At 40.0% G+C, this 21935-nt stretch overlaps 1 protein-coding gene across 1 annotated transcript in view; it reads left to right on the forward strand.

The window, feature by feature from the left end:
• The window catches only part of SLC6A2 (solute carrier family 6 member 2), a 102883-nt gene that overhangs the window by 20153 nt on the left and 60795 nt on the right, over nt 1-21935 (forward strand). Inside the window, exons 2-3 of the mRNA XM_067551456.1 lie at nt 8512-8643; nt 12698-12935. Coding sequence (XP_067407557.1) covers nt 8512-8643; nt 12698-12935 — 370 coding nt within the window. The remainder of the gene's footprint in view (nt 1-8511; nt 8644-12697; nt 12936-21935) is intronic.

A 21935-nucleotide genomic window follows, 5' to 3' on the forward strand; every position in this document is an offset into this window, starting at 1 on the left:
CTGTAGGTTAATTTTATTTTTTAATGTAATTGTCAGAATTGACAGCACCCCACAATCTATGTGCCTATAATCAAGGGATTATGTTATTGTGATAGTAATGCAGCTATAAACTGGTATAATGTAAAAGATTACATGATCTCTGCAGCTCTGAAAAAATATTTTTGCCTTGTACGTACATAGAACAAAGGGTGGGAAAGGCCTTAATTATTCACCTGGCCACACCCCTAAACCAGCAGCAGTGGCAGATGGTAGAAAAGGAATCTTTCTATACAGCAGCGCTGCAATTTAGGACTTTTTCTAGTATGTCTTTTACAGGTTAGAGGAATCACCATACTTAAACAGTACAATGCTCCATTTAGTTCAGTGCCATGGAGCTGGCAATAGCCAACATCTGATGTTTAAGTGGAAGGTGTGCAGGGCACTAGCAGGATGTGACAGAGGGGTAATTTTATGACATAATGCACTACTGGAGGGCACAAATATACTATATGGTGATGAGTACAGTTTAAGAACCTATACAGAATAGAATACCAGACAAGGTAGGCCACTGGTCTGTTCAAGTACAGGAATTGCTGTACTTTGTGAGGAAGGAGGCTATACCAGGCACTATGTTTCATATTGGCACACTATGGAAAAGAGAATTTGTACAAAGCTCTTAGTCAACAGCTGTGCTCAGTCATTTAAAGAGAAAATTGTTTTATGAGTTACTTTCATTTTCTAGCATTTCAAAGTCTAAGCTGTCCTCCACAATCTTCCATAAAAATAAGTTAGATACCAGTATGGATGCTGCCCTTTTTCCCTCCTGGATTCATCAATATATATTTTTTTCTGGAGCTAGTTCCTCATTTTAAGCCTCTTCCATCTTTCCACAACCATCTCTTTGGTGATCTAATTACTACAGTAAGGCCTCCTCTACCTGAGAGAATTTCCCATTTCTGGACAGCTCTCCATTTTCCTCCACTGGAAAGACAGAGGAGGTAAGTGGATTTGATCGAGATGCTGCCTTTCTTCTTCTGATGTTGTTGTGTTTTTATGACCCCCCTTGCCTTACCCTCTTTCTCAAAGTGAAATCATTGGAGTGTGGCTTACATGCAATTATGCTTGAAGATCTCTCTGAAGCTTCAGCTACTAGCACTGCACTACGAGCATTACCACACTGTCAGCTCCATTAGCTCTTGACCCTTTTCCTGGATTGCCTATGTTTTCTCAAACTCATCATGTTTTTTGCTTTGATTACTCTTTTAAATTCTTGCTGAACCAGATGGGCCTTTGCTGCCCTTTTGACTGTTCCTGTGATTATTTTTAAATTACATACCATTGTAAAAGGTGATCTTTTCATTAATTTATGTAAATAGGACCTTATTCAATGATTTAGCTATTACTTATGAATGAATCATGCTGCTCTGAGTGGCTGGATATATTTAACTCTCTTTAATTTGTTCCAAATAGCTTCTAATGGGTCTCTTTAGCTCATTACTCTTGCAGCAGAACGCAGAGGAGATAAGGGAGTTTGTCTGGAGGAGATGTGGTAACCCTTTCTCTTATTACCCATGATCAGTTTAAAAATAGGCAGCCATAAGTAACATGGCAGGGGAAGATTAGCAACTCAAGATAACACATTCAGACTTTGGAGAAAGTAAGTCAGTGAAGACTTCAGCCTCTTTATTCCCCCCTTTCATTTGGGTGAAAGGAGGAAGTTATGGAAAAGTCAAAAGAGTTGACCCAAAACTGAAGATGAAGGCATAAATTGACTCAAATCTAAAAATGAGCCAAGTTAGAGGGGGGTTGTTGTAGTACAAATTTTGTAAGAAATGCTATACATTACTAATTGCGATACAATGCCATTTGTTGTAAAGTGGAAGAAGAATAAGCTTCTGAGAGAAACCTATTCATGTTCTTGGAAGCTGTTACAGTAAGAAATACTACAAAGGAATTGCTGAAGTTTGCAAGGCATAGCACTTGCAAACAATGTTTTGTTAGATGCAGCAAACTATTTGCAGCAGTTAGTCTTGACTACTATAACCTATTTCTGTCTGTGCTTGACATCACGCTTCAAAAAGATGTTGCTAAATCATCTTCTTGGCTTGTCACTTAAATTAAGTCTCTTCCTCTTTACAAGTGTCTCCCTGTAGCAGGATCACTACCTCCACAGCACCCCTTCATAGCATGGGGTGTCCGTACAGCATCCCTGCCTCAGTCTCCCTCTCTTCTGGGCTTCTCATTAACTTCACAAAGGCTGTCTCATAGCTAGTAACACCCTTACTTGGGCTGGCTTATTATCAAACAGTTCCAAAATAAGGTGCTCAGAGTCCAAATTAAGAGTTCTTATTCTTTAAGGTTTATATGTTGTCCTTCCCTATTCTTCCTCAAGCCACTCCTAGGCCTTTCCTGACTTGGTAGGTCACTCCTAGCCGTATGTAGTTGCAGTCTTTTCTCCCCCCTCAGGATCTTCCCCAGGACCTACTGACTTCCTACAACTCTCTCTCCCTTATTCTCTCTCAGACATCTGCAAAAACTCAGTAACTCCCTATACCTCTTTCTTTCCTAATATATCATAAGATCCTATAGGCCCCTTTCTAATGCTTTACAGAAATCTTTTCCCTTTGCATTCCAGACCACTCCCTTATCTATTCCAGGGGCCTGACTGGGTCATATGACCCTCTTCATTTTCTGTTCCTGGGGAGGCAAGTTGGCTGTGTCATCTCCCTTTAATGGGCTAGCCAGAGTGGGACACTCCCCTTTCCCTATATCAAGCACAAGCACCTTCACCTTCACGATATAGCCCTACTTGCTCCACCCACCAAATGCTGCTTTTGCTCTGTGAGTATTTCCAGTTTTCCACTCTTACTAGTCAGCTGCTCCCTCCAACACCTTTGTGTTTTCTCCCACGTGAACCTGTGTTCAGGCAAACTCTGACAAATCCAGCTAACCATAAGTGTATTCACTTTCAGATTCTTTCTCCATGTTTGTGCTACCAGCTGATGGTAGTTAGACAGCTGGAGAGCTAGAACTAAGGCTTGCTGTGCTAGGACAGTCTTCTATTAATGTTACCCTGTTTTCTCTGTCTGTGGTTGTCTTTTCTAACCTAGATATCAAGATAACTAGAATTGCCTTTTTAAAAAGTGTTTGTACAGTGCCTAGCACAATGGGGCCCCAATAACTAAGGAGGCTCTTGGACAACAGCTTAGGAAAGATAACACAATAGAAAAAGTAATTTGTTACTTGCATCTGATGCTTTTCAATTCAGAATTGTCTGAAGAGATTACAATTTCTGCACTCTTTCTTAGTTGTCCAAGCAAATATAGTTCATTCATTTAATTGCTTATGAACTGTTGCCAATACTTTCAGTGTTCTTTGTTCATAGTTTGAAATTGTTTTTGTTTTGTTTGAATCATTTTTGATTGGACACAGAGATTAGTTTGTTTTTCAGTTCCCTGACTGAAACACCATCATTTTTAGAATCAAGTTTCTAGCATGAATGCTTGAAATACTCTTAGCTGCAAATACACTGCAATGTTTGTTCAAAATTTGCTGCCAGTCAATTTGTTCACTAGAATATTAATGGAAAGCAAACTCAAAAGAGTCATGAATGCACCAATACAAATTGTTTTCAATTGTTTTTCAGGTAAGTTTGCCCAGCCTGTCATATCTGTATTAATAAATCCATTCAAAATAAGTGACACCTTATTTTTAGTCACCTTCTTTTAGTTTTAGTCACCTTCTTTTGATCCTCACTAGCTTAGCATTTCTCTTCTTCGATCTCTAAAATGGAGATAAATCTTTCTTTTAAGGACTGATTGATGGAAAGATATTTGGAGCAGTTCTCTTCTCTACCCTCCAAAATAGATGGTTTCAAGAATATTTTGAATATTGAAGCAGATTGGGATCTGTTTGAAACTCTTTTAAGGGATTTCACTACTACAAATGTCATTGTAACAAAAGGTTTGTTTTTGTCACTGGGTTCAGGAATGCTAATTGTGATTGTAAACTCTAGGCCATATTTTGACCAGCCTACAGGAAACCTATTACTGGTTAAAAAGTCGTATGTGAATTTCAGCCTCTCGTTTCCTACAGATGATTCTGGCTGGGATGGGAAGAGATGCAAGATTTGACTTTATGTAGAGTGAATACGGGAGGCATGGTTTTCTTTAATTCCCAGATATTCTGAGATCTAAAGGGAAATATCATATGGAAATCATGGCATCTGTAGTATGAGAGATGAGGCATTTATGCAGTGGTCCAGTACTTCTGCACTAGTCTGTGTGTTCCCAGAAACCACACACTTATAGGATTTCTGCTGTTAGCCACCCAACTCCTTCCAATAGGGTGATAAAATCTGAAGAAGGGGAAATCTCAGCTCTAGACTCCCTTCCCAGTTCCCACCCCTGTAACATGGCACGTGAAGAAGTCCTATGGTAGAGCTTCACCTGGCCCATGTCCTAGAGCTTCTTTCATCTTTCACACCCAACATCTTTCAGACCCAATTTTGTCCACTGTCTTCTCTCATCAGTAGCTCATAGTCTAGGGGTAGAGGGTTCCTTATCTTGAAAGGCAATTCAGTTTGTGCTCAGTGAGACTGGCTTTTAGCTTTACCACAGCCAGGCTGACATAAACATAGATGCAATCATACTCTCCTTTGACAAGTCCACGATATGAATATATGGTCCAATTTAAAACTAGACAGCAGTCCTGTTGAATATATTAGGAATGACATACTAAACCTTCTCCATAAACTCAAGCTGTGCCTGAAGCAAGCTTTTAGGAGGCTGAATAGAGGTTGGTTTATTTCTTTTCCCCTGTTTGTTTTTCATTGTTTGTGCACCTCTGTGCTTCGGCTAGGAGTGGAAGAGAACTGTCAGAGTAGTGCCAGAAAGGCCACACTTTTGCTGTTTTCTGAAGCTGACTGCACAAAAAATCTCAGAAGATTTGCAGACCATTTTTGGAAGACTGATAAATTTCAAATAAGCATTTAGTTGTTTATCCAGACTTTGAAAACTTCACCCATCAGCAGTATACATCTATCTACACAAACGGGAACTCTCTGGTGTGAGATAATCCTATACCATGTAACCGCCTTTTGTTGAAAATGTCACCATGACAAATCGTGAACCTCTCCTGAAGAACCTCATTAAAACTGGGTTCACTTGCACCCTAATGTACTTGTTTAAGTACAATACACTTCAATCAACATATTAGTCACACTTGGAAAACACACACTTGTAACTATGATTTAATATTTATATCCATTACACAGTCTTTTTATTAAATGCTTCAAACATAATATCCCTGCTCAGTATGGAGTGTTGTATTTTCTATGGTCTCTTGACATTAAAGGTAATCAAATAGCTTTTTGTGCAAACTTCGACAAGAAGTGCCTCTCTGCAACATGCCAGGTTTGTGATTCAGTTTTAGTCATTATACGACTACCTAAGATAGACCAGTGGTTTTTTTGAGATTGCCACTCACAAGGTCTATGAAAGTATATCACCTAATGTAATTAGTTAGATATTGGCCATAATGAGAATAATAGGTCCTATACTAGAGTGTGGTTCAACACAGACCCAATTCAGAGGTATTATATATCAGTGGGAGTTAGGCACCTAAATAACTTTGAGAATGCCACCCCAAATTCTCATTAAAATATAACAGCTCACAATAGCATTACTACTACATACGATTTGTCCTGAATTATATTATTTGTATTTCCGTGGCACCTAGGACCCCAGTCATTGACCAGGACCCTATTGTCCTGGGCACTGTATAAACACAGAACACAAAGATACAATCTATTTCTGCTCTTACCTAATCATGATTTGACTGCAAACCGTATTTACATTTATTTATGCTGTGAATATTTCGTGGCTGTTTCGTGGCAAGATTTCAATTTTCAAACACTGTACTCTTGATTGGATGAGCTGCATAATCCTTTGAATTTGATTTCTGCTGTGACTAAAAAATTAGTTTGTTTTTCCATTCAGATTCTTCAACATTCACTTGCAGTGCAGTCCCTGAACACTCCTACTAGTTATTTTATTGAAATATTTGTGGAAAACAAATACCAAAGGTAGGGGAAGAACATAGACAAGTGAGCTTTTTAACTTTGGCTGATTATTTGCAGAAGTTCTTTTTAAGATTCACTCAGCCGTACTTATGGTCATGTTGTAGACAGTGGCTCTGACACTTCGAGCTACATTATAGGGATAGACTAAATATAAGGTTTTCTAGGTTTTTATTTTTTAGAAACAGAGGGGAGACTTAACATTTTGCCTTGCAAGGGAAAAGAGTTTTCAAATTCATAAACCAGTACAACAGAGTTTGATGCACAGAACCAGGCTTACACCTTCCTTTTATTTCAACCCCCTCCCCCCTCACCCCGTATTGCCCAAAACCTCCACAAAAGTAATGAGACAATTTATTTTTTTCTTTGATTATATGGGTCATTTAAACAGGTATCGCCTATTGACCCTAATTACACCTTGGTATATAAATTAGAAACATGCTGATTGGAAAATATATTTCTTTTCTTAGGGAGAGAAGCCAAGTCCAAAAAATACATGGATATATATTTACTCTATCTGCAACCTAGTTAGTCCAACGATCCAGCTGTATTTTATGTTCACGGATTATAAACGAATAAAGGTTTTCTGGATCCACTAAGATTTATGCAATAAAATGAGAACCACATTTTGATAGCCTCACAAGTCCATGGACTGCGGAACACCATGACAGAATGTATTATTAAACATGGCACATGCTATAATTGCTTTATGGCTTCACATGAGGATATCCAGCCCTCTGGGAGTCTTCAGTTCCTGTGGTTTAGATATCATGGTGTGATATAGCTTAAAAAAATGTTCAGATCAGTTCTACATTAAATTATCTATTTTTTTTCTTGGGAAAAACATCTTTTAATATATAAGTTGCTTAAGACCATTTTTATGAGAGTAGCACTGACACAGCAGGACTTGCCATTTGTTAAGGATTTCTGTATGCTGAGAAGTTGTGGACCAATATCCATTTCTTAAAGAAGGATGTTTATTATACCAACAGCCACAAGTCCATTTCTCAAAAGCACTTAATAATATTGGTCACCAGCATCTCCTCCATATACAGTTACGTTTTTCAAGCAAGACAACTTAGCTAGTCCCCTGCCTGTACAATCTCCCAAGTCTGTTCTTATAGGATTCTTTATACAGTACCTAGTACCCTATTGCTGACCTCTAACACATTTCCTAAGAGGTGGAAAACCTGCATTATAAAGGGAACCAAACTCTGCCCTTTCCCAACATGCTCTGCTAAAGAGAGCCTGACAGAAAGGCTTCCCTACTCTTGTAGTGGTGAACGTCTGCTTTGCACCATGCCTGCGTTTTGTTGTCTAGTTAAGGATACATTTCCCAGTGCCTACTTTCTGGCTTTTTGACCGCTGAAACCAGACTACTGGACTTGGGTAACCCAAGAGGAAAATATGTTCCATGCTTTTTCAGTGGTCCTGTCTTTGGATCCCAAACAGAGAGCAAGCCAATGTGTTAGAAAGCATGATCTCATCCTTCCTGATGCCCAGAGACAGTTAGCTCTGTCACTGCAAAGGGAAAGAACTAGAAACACTTTAATGATAGAGAGGAAAGCAAAATGCAAGCACCTCTGGACATTCAATCAAAACTGTCGAATGATCTCTGACTCCCTCTGCCCTGTGCGGATGGGCTATTTACACCAACTCTCTTCTCTCCCGCCTCAGATCTCTTCACTTCAGCTTCACTCCACACCTGACCATCTTCTCTTCTCCTCCCCTCTCCACCTCTACCACCTTCCCTTCCCTTTTCTTTCCATTTAGCTGATCCTCACCCCCTCCCAACTAAACCCACCCCCAAATGAAAACAAACACATTGTGGAACGAAGGATATATCTACACAGCAAAAAAAACCCACAGCAGTGAGTGAGTCAGATGGCTCAGGCACACATTACGGAACTAAAATGAGCAGTGTAGACATTCCCACTCAGGCTGGAGCCCAGGCTCTGAGACCCTCCCCGCTTGCCAAGTCCCTGCGGCTGGGCTCCAGTCTGAGCCTAAACGGCTACACTGCTATTTTTTAGCCCTGTGGCATAAGCCCCACAAGCCCGAGTCAGTTGGCCTGGGCTCAGAGAGGCGCTGCTGGGTTGTTGGGTGTTTTTTTGCTGTATAGACACTCACGAACATGACATTTGCTGCCATCACATTTTTCACTCTGATTATGTGTCTACCCCTTCTCCCACTCTGTGTCTGTCTTGCCTATATAGACTCTGATATTTCAAGTGTAAGCTCTTCAGGGTAGGGACTGTTTTTCTGTTCTGTATTTGTACCACACCTAGCACAGTGGAGTCCTAGTCCATGACTAGGGCTCCTAGACCCTATGATAATACAAATAATAAAGTCAAAATATAATATAATATAATATAATTAATAAATAATATAGTAATAATAAACCTTAACAAAAGCCTAGATTTCACTGGCTGTGTGTAATTCTGTGTTTCCAGGTGCCTTTCTTATCCCCTACATCCTCTTCTTAATCATTGCTGGGATGCCCTTGTTCTACATGGAGTTAGCCCTGGGACAGTATAACCGGGAAGGGGCTGCTACGGTGTGGAAAATCTGTCCACTTTTCAAAGGTAAGTGCCAGTTCTCCACTTGGGTAGAGAAGAATGCGAGGGTTTGAAACAGGTCTGATATTAAAAATAGAAAAGGTCTCTTTTTTTTTTTTCTTTCTTTCTTAGATAGCATGAAAGTTGTTGGCCTATTGGGTAACCCCACAGTCTAAGGTCCTCTTGTGATCACAGAACAAGCACAATGTGGGAAGAAGCAGGAGGATCTTCCAAGGAGGCGGGGGAACAGTGAGGAAGAGTCTAGTTCAGATTCCTTGCTCGCCGAAGTTTTTGGTCTCTTTGCCGAAACTTCCATCCAGGGTGCTAATTAAAGCCATTTGTTGTGGCTGTTTTTCTTGTGATATAAACTTCTCATGTTAAACTCTTTGGAACAAAAGGTTCAAATCCCAACAGGTCCTGTGAACCCTTCGCACTTCTAACATGGATAAATTAGGTTTTCCATTCAGTTTATTCTCTGGGATTTTCTTTTTGAGACCTTTAAAGCCAAAATGTTATTGGTTTTTACAGAGGATTAAAACGCCAAGGGTATTGACTAATGACTATGGCAAACATCCTCAAAGATATCTAGATGCCTAACTCCTATTGGAATCAATGGAGGTCAGGTGCCTAAATACCTTTGAGGATCTGGGCCTAAAGGTATGCAGCCTACTGTTGCTTTGTACATTGTGTGCTAGGTGTTTAAATTTTTTCCATCAAACGGGTGGCTGCATTCCAGCAGCATCTGGTGTGGGTGGTGTATGTTTGTGTGGGTGTGCAGACATATAGTTCAGTGCGTGTGGTATCCTTCAGGATGTAAGATGTGATATGCTTCCAGAGTAAAATATTAATACTTTATAAGGACCCATGCTGATCAAAAATGTGCCAATTGGTAATGATTTTAGATTTCAACCCATCCTGTACCTGATTGGATCTAACCTCTTAGGTGAAAGGTTCTGCAAGCCAGAGCTGTGTGACATGAATGAAAAGAAACACAAACCCACAAAATATGTGTTCATCAGGATTCTTGGTTTACTTAGAAGTATAAAATCAGACAATGTTTGTAAAATGATTGGTGAAGGGTGATGAGCTTCACAGTGGCTATCCACTCTTGGCTTAACTAGAACTTGACTATGGGTTATCTTGAGCTAATTTTAGGCTTTTGTTGTTGTTGAACTCATGTACAGTTTTCCTTTTTGTAGGGGTTAGAACTCAAAACTATGAGAAAACAGCAATTTTAACTTTGTCTGCTTTGAGATCTTGCTTTCAATCATACCCCATAAAGTGAAGTTCAAGATATAGAGACAAGCATAAATGGACACCTAATTGAAAATATGCATGTGACACCTTTTAAAATGAAACTGCTTAGTTTTGCCCATTCCTGTTGTTATCCTGTTACTAAACCCATCTCTCACACACACACACACAGAGGGAGAGAGAGAGAGAGAGAGAGCCTCCAGAATCATGTTATATCCCTAGTCAAAAAAAGTTCTCACTGATGTTGGATAATTTTTTTTTTTTATGGCAATGGAAATTTTACTTGTTAGGACCGCAAATTTTGGCTTGGAGGATCTCGCAAAGTCTGATCCAAAAAACACTCAAGTCAATGGGACTCTTTCCATTGATTTCAGCATGACAAGAAGATGAGAAAGGAACCCCAATGTTTATTTCATGTCTAGGATTTCATGCAGAAGCTTGTAAATATCCAGGTGCTTTTAAAGCTGAGATTTTCAAATCTGCCTAAGCATATATTAGAGTTCATTGTTAAATGTTTGTGGTACTGAATAGTATAATACAAGGGATAGAGAATATTGGATTGTAAAAGAATAAGAAATGTTATATTTTAAATCCCAGTAGTGGGATACTGTTAGTAAATATGTTTCAATACTTTGTTAAATACACCAGAGTTCTTTCGACATATCTCTGGGTTAACTCAAATCCTTCACTGAAATGAAATGTATACAGTCTACCCTCAAATTTATAACAGTTTCTCTATATGAAAAAGCAATATAATACTAATTTTAGCTATGAATAATACTGCTATGAGAGCTAAGACTCTAAACTTAATTAAGCATTCTCATAAGGCGAGGGATCAAAAATGTATCTTATAACCTTTGCAGCCCAGCCGATTTGCATCACAAGACTTGTCAGGGTTTATATTAGCAGCTTGGGTGGGACAAAATTAAAATAAATAAAAGGCTGGGTCCAGAAACAATGGAGCAGATTCATGCTTGGATTTATCCTATTGTTGTCAGTGGAGTTACCCGGGGGATGAGTTTGGTCTAGTGCCTTTGAATTTTCACAGTAAATTGCAGTCATTTTCTCTCCAGAACTGAGAAAACAGCATGTGTGGGGGTTTTTTTAAAACAAAAACTCACTATTTCAATGCAGTATACAGTCTTTGAGGAGAGTATATACATTCTAACATACATCATCTTGGGAGTGTTCCACTGCTTTGTTTACTATCATTAGCAATATAATGCCAACATTAAGAAGTCATTCAAGTCCCATGATTCTTGAGACAGTTTCAAGTTTGTTTTCACCACTTTTTGCTAGAAGTTAGAGATAAACAAACTGATTCCTATGTAAAATGGTTAACTTTCTCCTGATGAACACAGTGCATGCCTGACACAAACAGTATTCTTTAGACCGTTGGCTTCTGAGAAGTTGGCAGCTACTCCTTACATGAATTTAACCATTTTTCTATTGAGCAATGGAACAGTGTTGTAGCAGTTTTACAGACCATCTCCCCAAGTCCCTGGTACTTGCTGATCTGCTGCAAGCAGTTTCTTCCTTGGTTTGTCAAGGTGCATAAAAACCTGGTGGCATGTGATTGTTAGCTAGAATCTCATGCCATTATTATTGTCATGTTTCTGGACTGACCAAAAGTAGAAATGAAGCCTTATAGTTAGGTGTTGAGCTACCACCCTGATACTGCTGGTATAAGACTGAATAGTCTTCGCCTATTCTATTTAATCCAAATGGCTTACATGTAGGATTCGGTAAACACTGCTGCCCATAGAAGAAAGAAACCGATGGCACTGGCTGAAGCAAAGCAAGCTTCTTTGCACAATTCTGTTATTGAATCTCCACCCTGACCTGCTGTTAGTACCAGAGGCTTTGCTTAGAACATGTAACAGTGATGAACTGCTTACATGGTCCATTTTCATGATAGCAGAAATGCTCACTGAAGAGACTATACATTGAAACGCCACACACACCTCACGGTATTCCAAAAGGAAACCCAAATCTCCAGGGGCCAATAGGGAACGCCCAGGCTGGAGAGCCCATACAAAGCCCTGCATACTATTTAAGGATTTAGGGTTAAATTCTGTCCTTATTTATACTCTGCAGAACCATTGAGGTTATAAAGTAGCATGGGGTGAAAGTCAGGGTCAAATTTGGCCCTAAGGTTGAAATTCACCATGTTTCTCCATATCCCTTGCATAATCTGGAATAAGTGTCATGTAAACCAGTGCACAGAGTGGCAATGGGGATATTCCAGGAGAGGGAATCAAAGTCTGTAGTGGTTCCAATATGGTTTGCAGGTCAGGACAGGCAGCAGCCACTTTTGAAGTTCACAGATGGGAACAGCAACATGTAGGGGTACTTCCCTACAGCCCCATGCTTTGACCATAACTTTAAGGGGAGGGAGGTGGATTACGCTGAATTTGAATTTTACTCTGGTGCTGTGAATATTAACCCAGGGTTTATGGCCCTCAGCCCTGCATGCATTTTCACCTGTGAATATAGAACATGGACTCTAACAGAGTTGGATCAAAGCAGAGTTTTGTCCTTTAATAGCAAAATTTCTATTTTCCAGCAAGAACAGGCTTTATTAGACACCAGTCAGTTTCATGGACTCATTATTTTAAATGGTCAGTTTTTGCATGCAGCAACTGTATTTATAACCCTTTGCTAAGTCCTTACAAAATCCCAGGCAAAAACAAGCTTGTGTTTAGGAACTGGCCTTATCTAAAAATTAGTTTGCAGAGTAAGCATGGGTTAGCATCTAGACAACACTGTTGGAGAATATTGTTGAATATGAAATGCAATGTATAATCTAGTTTTCCTTTGTCTTTAGGTGTAGGCTATGCAGTGATTCTCATAGCTCTTTACGTGGGTTTCTACTACAACGTTATCATAGCTTGGTCTCTGTATTATCTATTTTCATCATTCACATTTGAGCTTCCCTGGACGAACTGCGGCAACAGTTGGAATAGCTTAAACTGTACAGATCCCAAACTCTTCAACGCCTCGGTGCTTGGCAATGGCACTAAGTACTCCAAGTACAAACTCACTCCTGCTGCTGAATTTTATGAGTAAGTGTTGATTTGCCTTTACTGTTGCATAAAAGTTCCACTCTAGTTAAAGTGTTGATTCATATGTCTTTAAGAGTGTTTCTCTGATGAGGGAACATGGGCTAGGGGACAGAACCCTAGACTAGGAGTCAGGAGACCTGAGTTATATTCCTGGCTGTACCACTGACTTGCTGTGTGACTTTAAGCAAATCACACCGTCCCTCTGTGCCTCAGTTTCCCCAGTTCAGCTAAGTGATGCCACTGAGTGATGTGGCATTATAGACAAAGTACACAATCTTCCTTCCAGCTGCAGCTTTTTTCATCCTACAACAACACTGTCAGAACAGTGACACTTGTGTTATGAAAAGGAATAATACATACAAAATAAAGGTGCCTGAATAATTTAAAACTAATCATTTACCCAACATATTTAGCTTCTCTGCTTGCCAAACCTCTCTGAGCTGATCTCTTTTTTTCCTTTGCTGCTTCAGTAGCTTGGTGGGATGAAGCACAGAACAGGAAGGAGATAGTAGCAGTTGCAAAGCATAGGGCTTGATCCTGTTCCCATTTAAGTGAAACTGAGTTCTGCTGTTGATGGTAATGAGAGCAGAATCAGGGACATTGTTAGGCTTTGAGACACTGCAAACTAAAAATCCTCTTTGGGTGCATAGTGGTAACAGGACTGATTGCAAATGGGAATATGAATGAATGATGGAAAATACAAAACAAGGATGTCTGGGATAACAGAGCATAGGTCTCAGTATGAACGATTGGATTCTGATCCCCCTCACAGGGAAAAATAGGATTGGATTAGTGAAAGGGGAGCGCTAGCTGGACACCAGACTAATCACATCAACTGCTAAATTGGTTCAGATTAATTAGTATTTCTGTTTCGGAATTGTAACCATGGCAGTATATGTTATCTAGTGAGCAATGGCCACGCTATCAGCACGGTAGGGACTGTCACCATTCCTCCCACAAGCAGCCTAGCCTGTTCGGTGGCTGTGCTATAGTTGGGATCTTGTGGACCTATGGTAATTACACTGACACATTAATGGCTCGTTTCCTATTAACAGGGAGGGTGGGAAGAGGCAAATTGAAAAAGCTGGGCGTGATATACAGTGCAACCAATGGGAAGAGAGAAAGGTTTGCTAAACTCTGTACTTTGCAAGAGACTAATGAGTGGCTGTGACATATAGGAACTTGATACAGTGTTGAATAATGTCAGCCAGGAAATTGGCCTCTTCCCTACAGAGGAAAAATATACTCTTAGTATTGTGATTAATTATAGCAAAAAGAGGCAGTAAATATGATACACTGTAGAAAATGCTATTGGAGTGAAAGAAGAGTTTTGAACAATCTAGGAACACTTCCAAATGGGAATTACACTACTGCAAATTTGAACGTTATGTCATTTTAGAAAAGTTCCCGTTTAAAACTCACATATATGCTTAGAGCCAGATTTTTAAAGGTATTTAAGTCCCTAACTGAGGGATTTAGGTATCTAATTAGCTTAAATATGACCCTCAGACTTGTTAAAACAATCATTGTAATAATCTTACTTGCTCTATCCACTTCTACATTGCTCACTAATTGTCTAATAACCTTTTGGTTCTATCAGTTTTGCTATCACCTCTTATTTAGCATTAGGAATTGCTATAGTTCTCTCTCAATAAAACACTCATCATTCTTCTAGGTGGTGGGATATCTGACACCTTTCAGCCTGAGTGAACTTTTACTGCTCTGTGAAACTCAACTTGTGACTGCTAAAACACAAGACTGAAAGTCAAGAGATCTGTGTTCTCTTCTTAGCTCTGCCAAGTAACGTATATCCCTGGTGGGATTTTCAAAAATGCCTAAGTGAATTAGGTACATAAGTGGCATTTGGCTTTCACTGGGATTCATATTCCTAATACTTGGGTGCTTTTGAAATCCCAACACCCGTATTTACTAGGAAGTAGATTATATGGCAGAAATGGGAAGAATAACTAGGCAAATAACCTGTCTTTGACCTCTGCTTGCCCATCTGTAAAATGGAGGGTGGGGGGGGAGAATCACAAAGTGTGTGATGTGCTTAGATATAGGGTTTTGTTTAGCTAATAGTGGCCTACTGTAAAGCTCAGTTTTGGATCTGAGGTTACTGAAAGTTTTAGGAGGGTTCAGATTCAAGTTCCAGAATTGGGCTCACCCTTTTAATAAAGGTGTCTCTTTTGCCTTACTCATGAGAGCAGAGGATCTAATTCACACCCATGCGGTGTTTGCAGTAATTCTATAGCTTTGCATTAGAGCGATTATTTTCTTGGATTGGCTAACTTGTCTCTGATGGGTGGAGTCAGGATTGACCATGTCTATTTAATCTATGAAATTGTGAAGGTATCTAACCACATTTAGTGGTTTAAGGTTTGTTGTGTTGTGTTGTGGACAATGATATGGACAATGGTAAGAACAGTTATTTAGGTCAATAGTTTTGTTGTATGAGGTTGCAACATCTCTTTTGTGTTTTTGTTACTCACATGGAGAAACACTGAGTTCTAAATGGGGAAAATAAAAAAAGAAGCAAAAGTACATTCTGTGATCAGAGCAAAAGCGAAAGAAGCTACAGCACCTATTCAGCCTCCATATTTTTAAGGCAGGCTCTAAGGAGATAGCTGACGTGGTAACACATAAAGGGGAAAGACCTTGTTGTAGGCTCTACACTCCTTTATGCCAATGCTGCTTATAACCATACAAGTGTAGGCCTGGAAAGGACCTCAGTAGGTCATCTAGTCCAGTCCCCAGCACTCAAGGCAGGAGTAAGTAAAAACTAGAGCATTCCTTAGAGATGTTTGTTCTTAAAAATCTCCCATGATGGAGATTCCTCAACCTCCTCAAGCAATTTGTTCCAGTGCTTAACCACCCAGACAAATAGGAAGTTTTTCCTAATGTCCAACCTAATCTGTCTTGCTGCAATTTAAGCCCATTGCTTCTTGTCCTATCCTTAGAAGCTAATGAGAACAATTTTCACCCTCCTCCTTCTAACAATCTTTTATATATTTGAAAACTGTTGTTATGAGCCCCCTCAGTATTCTCTTCTCCAGACTAAACAAACCCAATTCTTTCAATCTTTCCTCATAGGTCATGTTTTCTAGAGCCTTAGTCATTTTTGTTGCTCTTCTCTGTATTTTCCCCACTTTGTCCACATCTTTGCTGAAATGTGATGCCCAGAACTGGACACAATATTCAAGCAGAGACCTTATCAGTGCAGCATAGAGTGGAAGAATTATTTTGTCTCTAGTTAATTTAATCTCATTTTGTGCCTGGGCCTTTCTAATTTTGCTCCCACATGTTTGTTGTTGCATGCATGCTTAGCAACAAAGCTAGCTTAAACAACTAGCTGGAGATCTGGAGTAAGAGAATCCCTGCAGTCATACAATGGGAATAGCTGTTTGTATACCCTCTGCTATTGGCCCCTCCTAGCATAGGGGCATTCCATGGGGTAAGGTCAGAGAGCTGTAGTCCAGCAGCCATAGAATGGCTCTGGTGGAATGGGAGGGGTTCTATTTCAACTGGCACAAGTTCCAGCAGTCTTGGGGCACCATTGACTTCACTGGAGCTATGCTAATATATATTTCCCGAGAATCTAGCTTAGTAGGGGGAGGCTCAGACAGTTGTTTGGTTTGCAGAGAAACAGAAGCTGTCATTCTCCAGCAATACAAGTTAGTACATAATTTTGGTTGAACTGTTCATATATTTCTACTTAATACCATGTTTTATTACATAAATTCTGCTGCCAATCCTCCAGTCTCCACACAGGCAAAATTCCCATTGACGTCAATGGGAGCGTTGCCTGAGCAGGTGGTTGAAATAAATCATAACTTATTTAGACACTGAAAATCAGGCAAGGTAAGTGATGAAATCCACTTGTTTTATTCTTCTTATGACCTACCAATAGTGGAACGGGATGGCTCACAACTTGTGCTTTTCTGCTGGGAATGATAAGTCACACAAGAAATCCAGCTAGGAATAAAACATCAGATCTACATTACTTTGTCAACACCTATCACTTTAATTATTTCTTTATCCTGTGGTTTGGAATTCACCCTGGAGAATGCAAACTGCCTCCCATCCACTTTAACTCTGTTAAAATAAGTCATAAAAGATATCACTTTAAAAAAATAGAAAGTCCCTCACTGGAAAAACATTGCTCTTAAACCTGTCTCCCCTCCCATGCTTTCCAGTGCACATCTTACTTATTCAAACATTTTATGTGATTATAGACCTACTGTATCTTTGTTCTCTCAGTTCTTGCTCCTTGGAAGGTTTTGTTACCAAACTGTCAGCAATGACAGTTATTTTCTCTCAATAGCACTTTCTCAAGACTGTAATCCTTTCCTCCAGTGTAATAAATAAAATATGTTTTAAGAGCAAATTTTCATGCCCTATTCACTGAAGCAAATTCACCAAAGTTTTGCAATTAAATGTGTGCAAGTCTGCCCAGATATGAGTTATTAATTGTAAAAGGCTACATAAGCAACCATTTGAAAGTTCAGGCAAGATTGAATCAACATAGTCCACATCTATTATACTTATGAGCATAAATTTATGATGTGTGAAGCAACAATATGCTGCAGAAAACTAACTCCGCATAATGACAGAATCAAAATTGAAGTTATTTAACTTTACTTGGCCAATGGCGTAGTTAGTGGGTTGGGCTGTAACTCCTAATGGGAAATGCCATAGCAGATCAGCCCAGTGGGTCACATAGTCCAGGATCCTGTCTCTTGTCAGGGGCCAGTACTAGATGCTCCAGAGGAAGGTACAGCAAACCCACTCCACAGTGGACAGTTATGGGAAAAACTCTTCAGAGGAGAGAGATTTTTTTTGTACCTACCATAAATGAGTAATTTATGTAAAATCCTCATACTTGAGGGGATATCCCTTAATTTTTGTATTCTCTTAAGTAACTGCAGGGTGTGTGTGTGTGTGTGTGTGTGTGTGTGTGTGTGTGTGTGTGTGTGTGTGTGTGTGTGTGTGTGTGTGTGTGTGTGTGTGTGTGTGTGTGTGTGTGTGTGTGTGTGTGTGTGTGTGTGTGTGTGTGTGTGTGTGTGTGTGTAGAGAGAGACACACATGTAGCCCTTTTTAAAATCCTGCTGAATGCCCTTAATTTTTTGTGCAAGTGAGTTCTACTCCATGAGTATACATTCTTTAAATTTGTGTTGCCTTACATTGTTGAATGTTGACTACCACAGCCCTGTTAATAGCCTTCCATTTGATATAACAGAACAGAATTGGGTATCTTGCTTAAAATAGTTTCAAGAGCAAGTGTCAGCAATTCTGGTCATAAATAAAATAGGACATCAGAAGCCAAAAACTAATGAAAAGGGACAGTCTGATATTCCATTAATTATGTTCCATAAGAAGAATAATCCTAGCTCATGCTAAGATGAAAAGGGTCATGAGAGGTCAGCAACTTTCAATTCTATCCCAGTTTAGCAGGTAACAAGCCTGAGATCTAGAACAATGCTCTACATTTATGAACACCTTTGAGCCTCACAGAGTGTTTTTCCTGAGCTCAAGGTGCAGCTAGAGCCAATATATACAAATCTGAGGGCTTGGTTAGGAAGTAGAGAAGTCCATAATTTTTGTGGATCTCTAACTTAATCACCTCTTTGGAATGTTAATTGAAAGGGGGGGGGGGATTTCTGACAGGTGTTTCTGACAACGTTAGAGGTGGGTAACACTTGGGGGTTTCTCTTCAGGGGGGCTCACACAAACACTGAGCTTGGTTCTAGCTTTGTGCACCTGTACCAAATCCATTGAAGGCAATGAAAAGACTCCCACTGACTTCAGGGGGTTTTGAATCAGGCTTCATATTGAATAATTTATCCACTGAATCTACGCTACTGGAAGAGCCATGAGCAAGTTGCCTCAGGTTTATTAGCTACTCAAATATTCAAGAAATATTTTAGTGAATTATTTCTAACCCCATGGACTGACCATGAACAGTTCTCTGTGAATATTGTATATTTGCTAGTTACCATGTTAGTTATTTTTAGGTTAATCAGATAAGTCATATACTAGTGTTTCTTTTCTTTGACTGGATGAGTGTGCAAGCATTTCTGGTACAAATACTTGTGTGCAAATTTAAAATCACTTTCCCACAAATACTCTTGTGCACAGCTGGGATATTTGTTTTTCATAAGCATTCACATCAGTAAAATGTGCTTGATGCCTACTCACAGAAAGGGAAACACAAATGAAATGTGAGCAGAAAGGAAACAGTCATTGAAACATGTATGCATATTCTTAGGAAACGTTCATACTTGTCCAGCTCTACTTGAAGGGTTCATAAACCTCAGCAAGTCTGATTGGTATTTAGTATGATTGGCAAACCTGAAACTTGGGGATTTAGTTACATTTGTGCTACTTTAAATTCCAGAAGGGCTCCAAGCAATGGTATCTTGCAAACAGTCAACATCAGTAGATTACACCTGTCCTGCATGCAATACACTCACTTTCTATTAACTTCTGGGAGCAATTCAAAGTGTTAATTTCCATAAATAAAGCCCTGTGTGATTACCTCTTGCCATGTAGACAATTAAAACAGCTGAAGTCAGCTCTAGAACTCTTGTTGATTTTCCCTAAGTTTGAAATCTTGACAACCTGAGGCGGAGCCTCTCTCTGTGGCCTGTCCCCAGTTGTGCGTCTTGCCCAAGGCAATGCCAGTTGGTGTATCATCAGTTATTAAATACTCATCCATTTAGTTAATTCATCCTTTTTCAAAATACCCTCTAATGTAGAATGTTGATGTGAGGGGGTTAGAGCCAGTTTTCCATGTAACTCCCTGACAGAGGAAGATCCAGAACTGCCACTTCCAAGCATTAGGCCAAGAAAAGATTTCAACCCTGGACTCACTGCATAAAGGGCTTGGTATTATAGCAAACTTTAGCCATAAAATGAGCATTTGCGTGTTCATCTCATCATCATGCAGCAGACCCAGGGCACTGGGGCCCTGCTCTTGCAATGAGTTCCATACAGGCAAACTCTTGTGCTTGCATACAGCCTCGTTGAAATCAGAGGGTGTCCACACAAGCTCAGATCTACCTTTAGTGAGCTCCTTGCAAGGTTGGGACTTTGGTTAACAGACCTGCATGGCAAGAGTTTTCAAAACTCTTAGTGAAAGAATATTCCATTGGCAACCACAAATGATACGTACTTCAGCGCACATGAATTTTGCTGAGGTGCCCTTGTTGCTTTGCTTCTTACTTCTAAAGAATTTGAACATATGCCAATATGCATCACTTTGTGTGTCTGATATTCATTAGAGCAGTCAAGGGGTTAAACCAACGTGTTCTATTTTTATTTGCAAACCTCAAGAGAGTTGATATAAAATCAGATTTAAAAAGCAGCTGCTTCAAAGTGCAGTGTAAACTTATATGTGCCCAAGCATTGTATACATAACAAGGGAGGCCAGTATTAATAATTAAATGGCAGCATTAAGTAGAGCAAAGACTTCTGTGGTTTGGGATTAATAGTCTCTCTCTGTGAAGCATTATATCCCAAAGTGGCCATTTATCAGCTCAGGATTAACATTAATCAAAATCTAATACCATTTCATTTAGCTTAACCAGCAGATTATAATATACCAGCCAGGGACTGTGGAGTGTCTCAGTCACTTCTTCCTTGTGCACCACACTGGTTTTCTCTGGGCTTCTTCCTACTTCCCCACTGTCTGTGCAGTTTGGGGTGTGGCCACTGCCCTCACCAGCAGGGAGTTTCCAATCAGTTTCAGCAGCTCAGTTCATCAAATAAGTATTCCCACCTCTCTTCCCAGTGGTCAATTATTCTCTCTCAGCTAGGAGTGGGGGAGGGAAAATGGTCAAGCCCTTATCCTCCCAAGTGGGGTCTTACCCACAGTTTGAACATTTCTCCTGGGGATTGTTCTGTCCACTAGAGCTGCCAGGTGGCTTTCTCCCTGCAGCTATCCTCTCCTTCATGCATGCCTCCTGCTTGACTATCAGGGTCTCCTTCTGAGCAGATCCTCCACTTGGAGCATGTACCACAGCTGTTGAGGGGCAGGACCTTCTTGACCCTCCGTTAGTCTCTGTGTGGGGTCTGTAAATTGCACCACAGTGGCAAAACAAGCCTTTTAATTGAAGTTGGAGTGGCACTTGGAATTCTCATTGGACATGGCCTGCAACCACAGCCTCCATTTTGATATATTCAAGTTGATCTGCTAGTACAGTAATCTCCTATACTTGCAAAATACAGCATTGTGAATCTCTTGGTAGGAGTTAGTCACACAAATAAGCTACTGAGGAATGTCTCGGTAGGATTTGGTTATACAAAGGGCAATACCACTCTGAAACCTTTAGCTTTTGTTTTTTCCTGGCTATGGCTAAAAATATTTGAACAGTCCATATACTGAGTAATTTTCATGTCTAGATATGAAGTGTTCTTTCTATTTGTTTAGGTTCCCTGTTTATGCTTTAATACTTCCACAGTTCCATAAAAGACACATTCTCAAAATAGATCCCAAAAAGGATATAAAGGTCCCAGATCAGGGGTGACCTAATAAAAATACCCATAGCACTTTTCATCCATAGATCTCAAAGCACTTTACAAAGGGGATAAAACCGCACTCCCTTTGCAGATGGGGAAAGTGACACACAGTGAGAGGCAGTGACTTGCTTACAGTCAACTGGGACTAGAACGCACATCTCTTAGGTCCCAGTCCAGTGTTCTATCTATAAGGGTGCCCTGCCTCTTCAAATAATGCCTTTTGTTTAATGGGAGCTGTGTGTGTGTATGCAGGACTTTACCTTGGCTCCTTGGGATCCACGATCTGAAATCACAGAGGACCTAGATATATTACGGAGGCAGAACAGAAAGCAGGGGTGTAGCAAATAGCTCATTACTGCTAGCCAGGTGTCTGCTGGTTTCACTTGGGATGAGCTGCCTCACTTGGGTGGAAATTCAAGGATTCGGGCGTGGGAGGGGAAACAATAGTCCATCCAGGAGAAACTGGGGTTAAATCTGTCT

This window comes from Emydura macquarii, unplaced genomic scaffold, assembly GCF_026122565.2.
Source record: "Emydura macquarii macquarii isolate MOO-44397 ecotype Brisbane River unplaced genomic scaffold, CSIRO-AGI_Emac_v2 contig_295, whole genome shotgun sequence".
NCBI lineage: Eukaryota > Metazoa > Chordata > Testudines > Chelidae > Emydura > Emydura macquarii.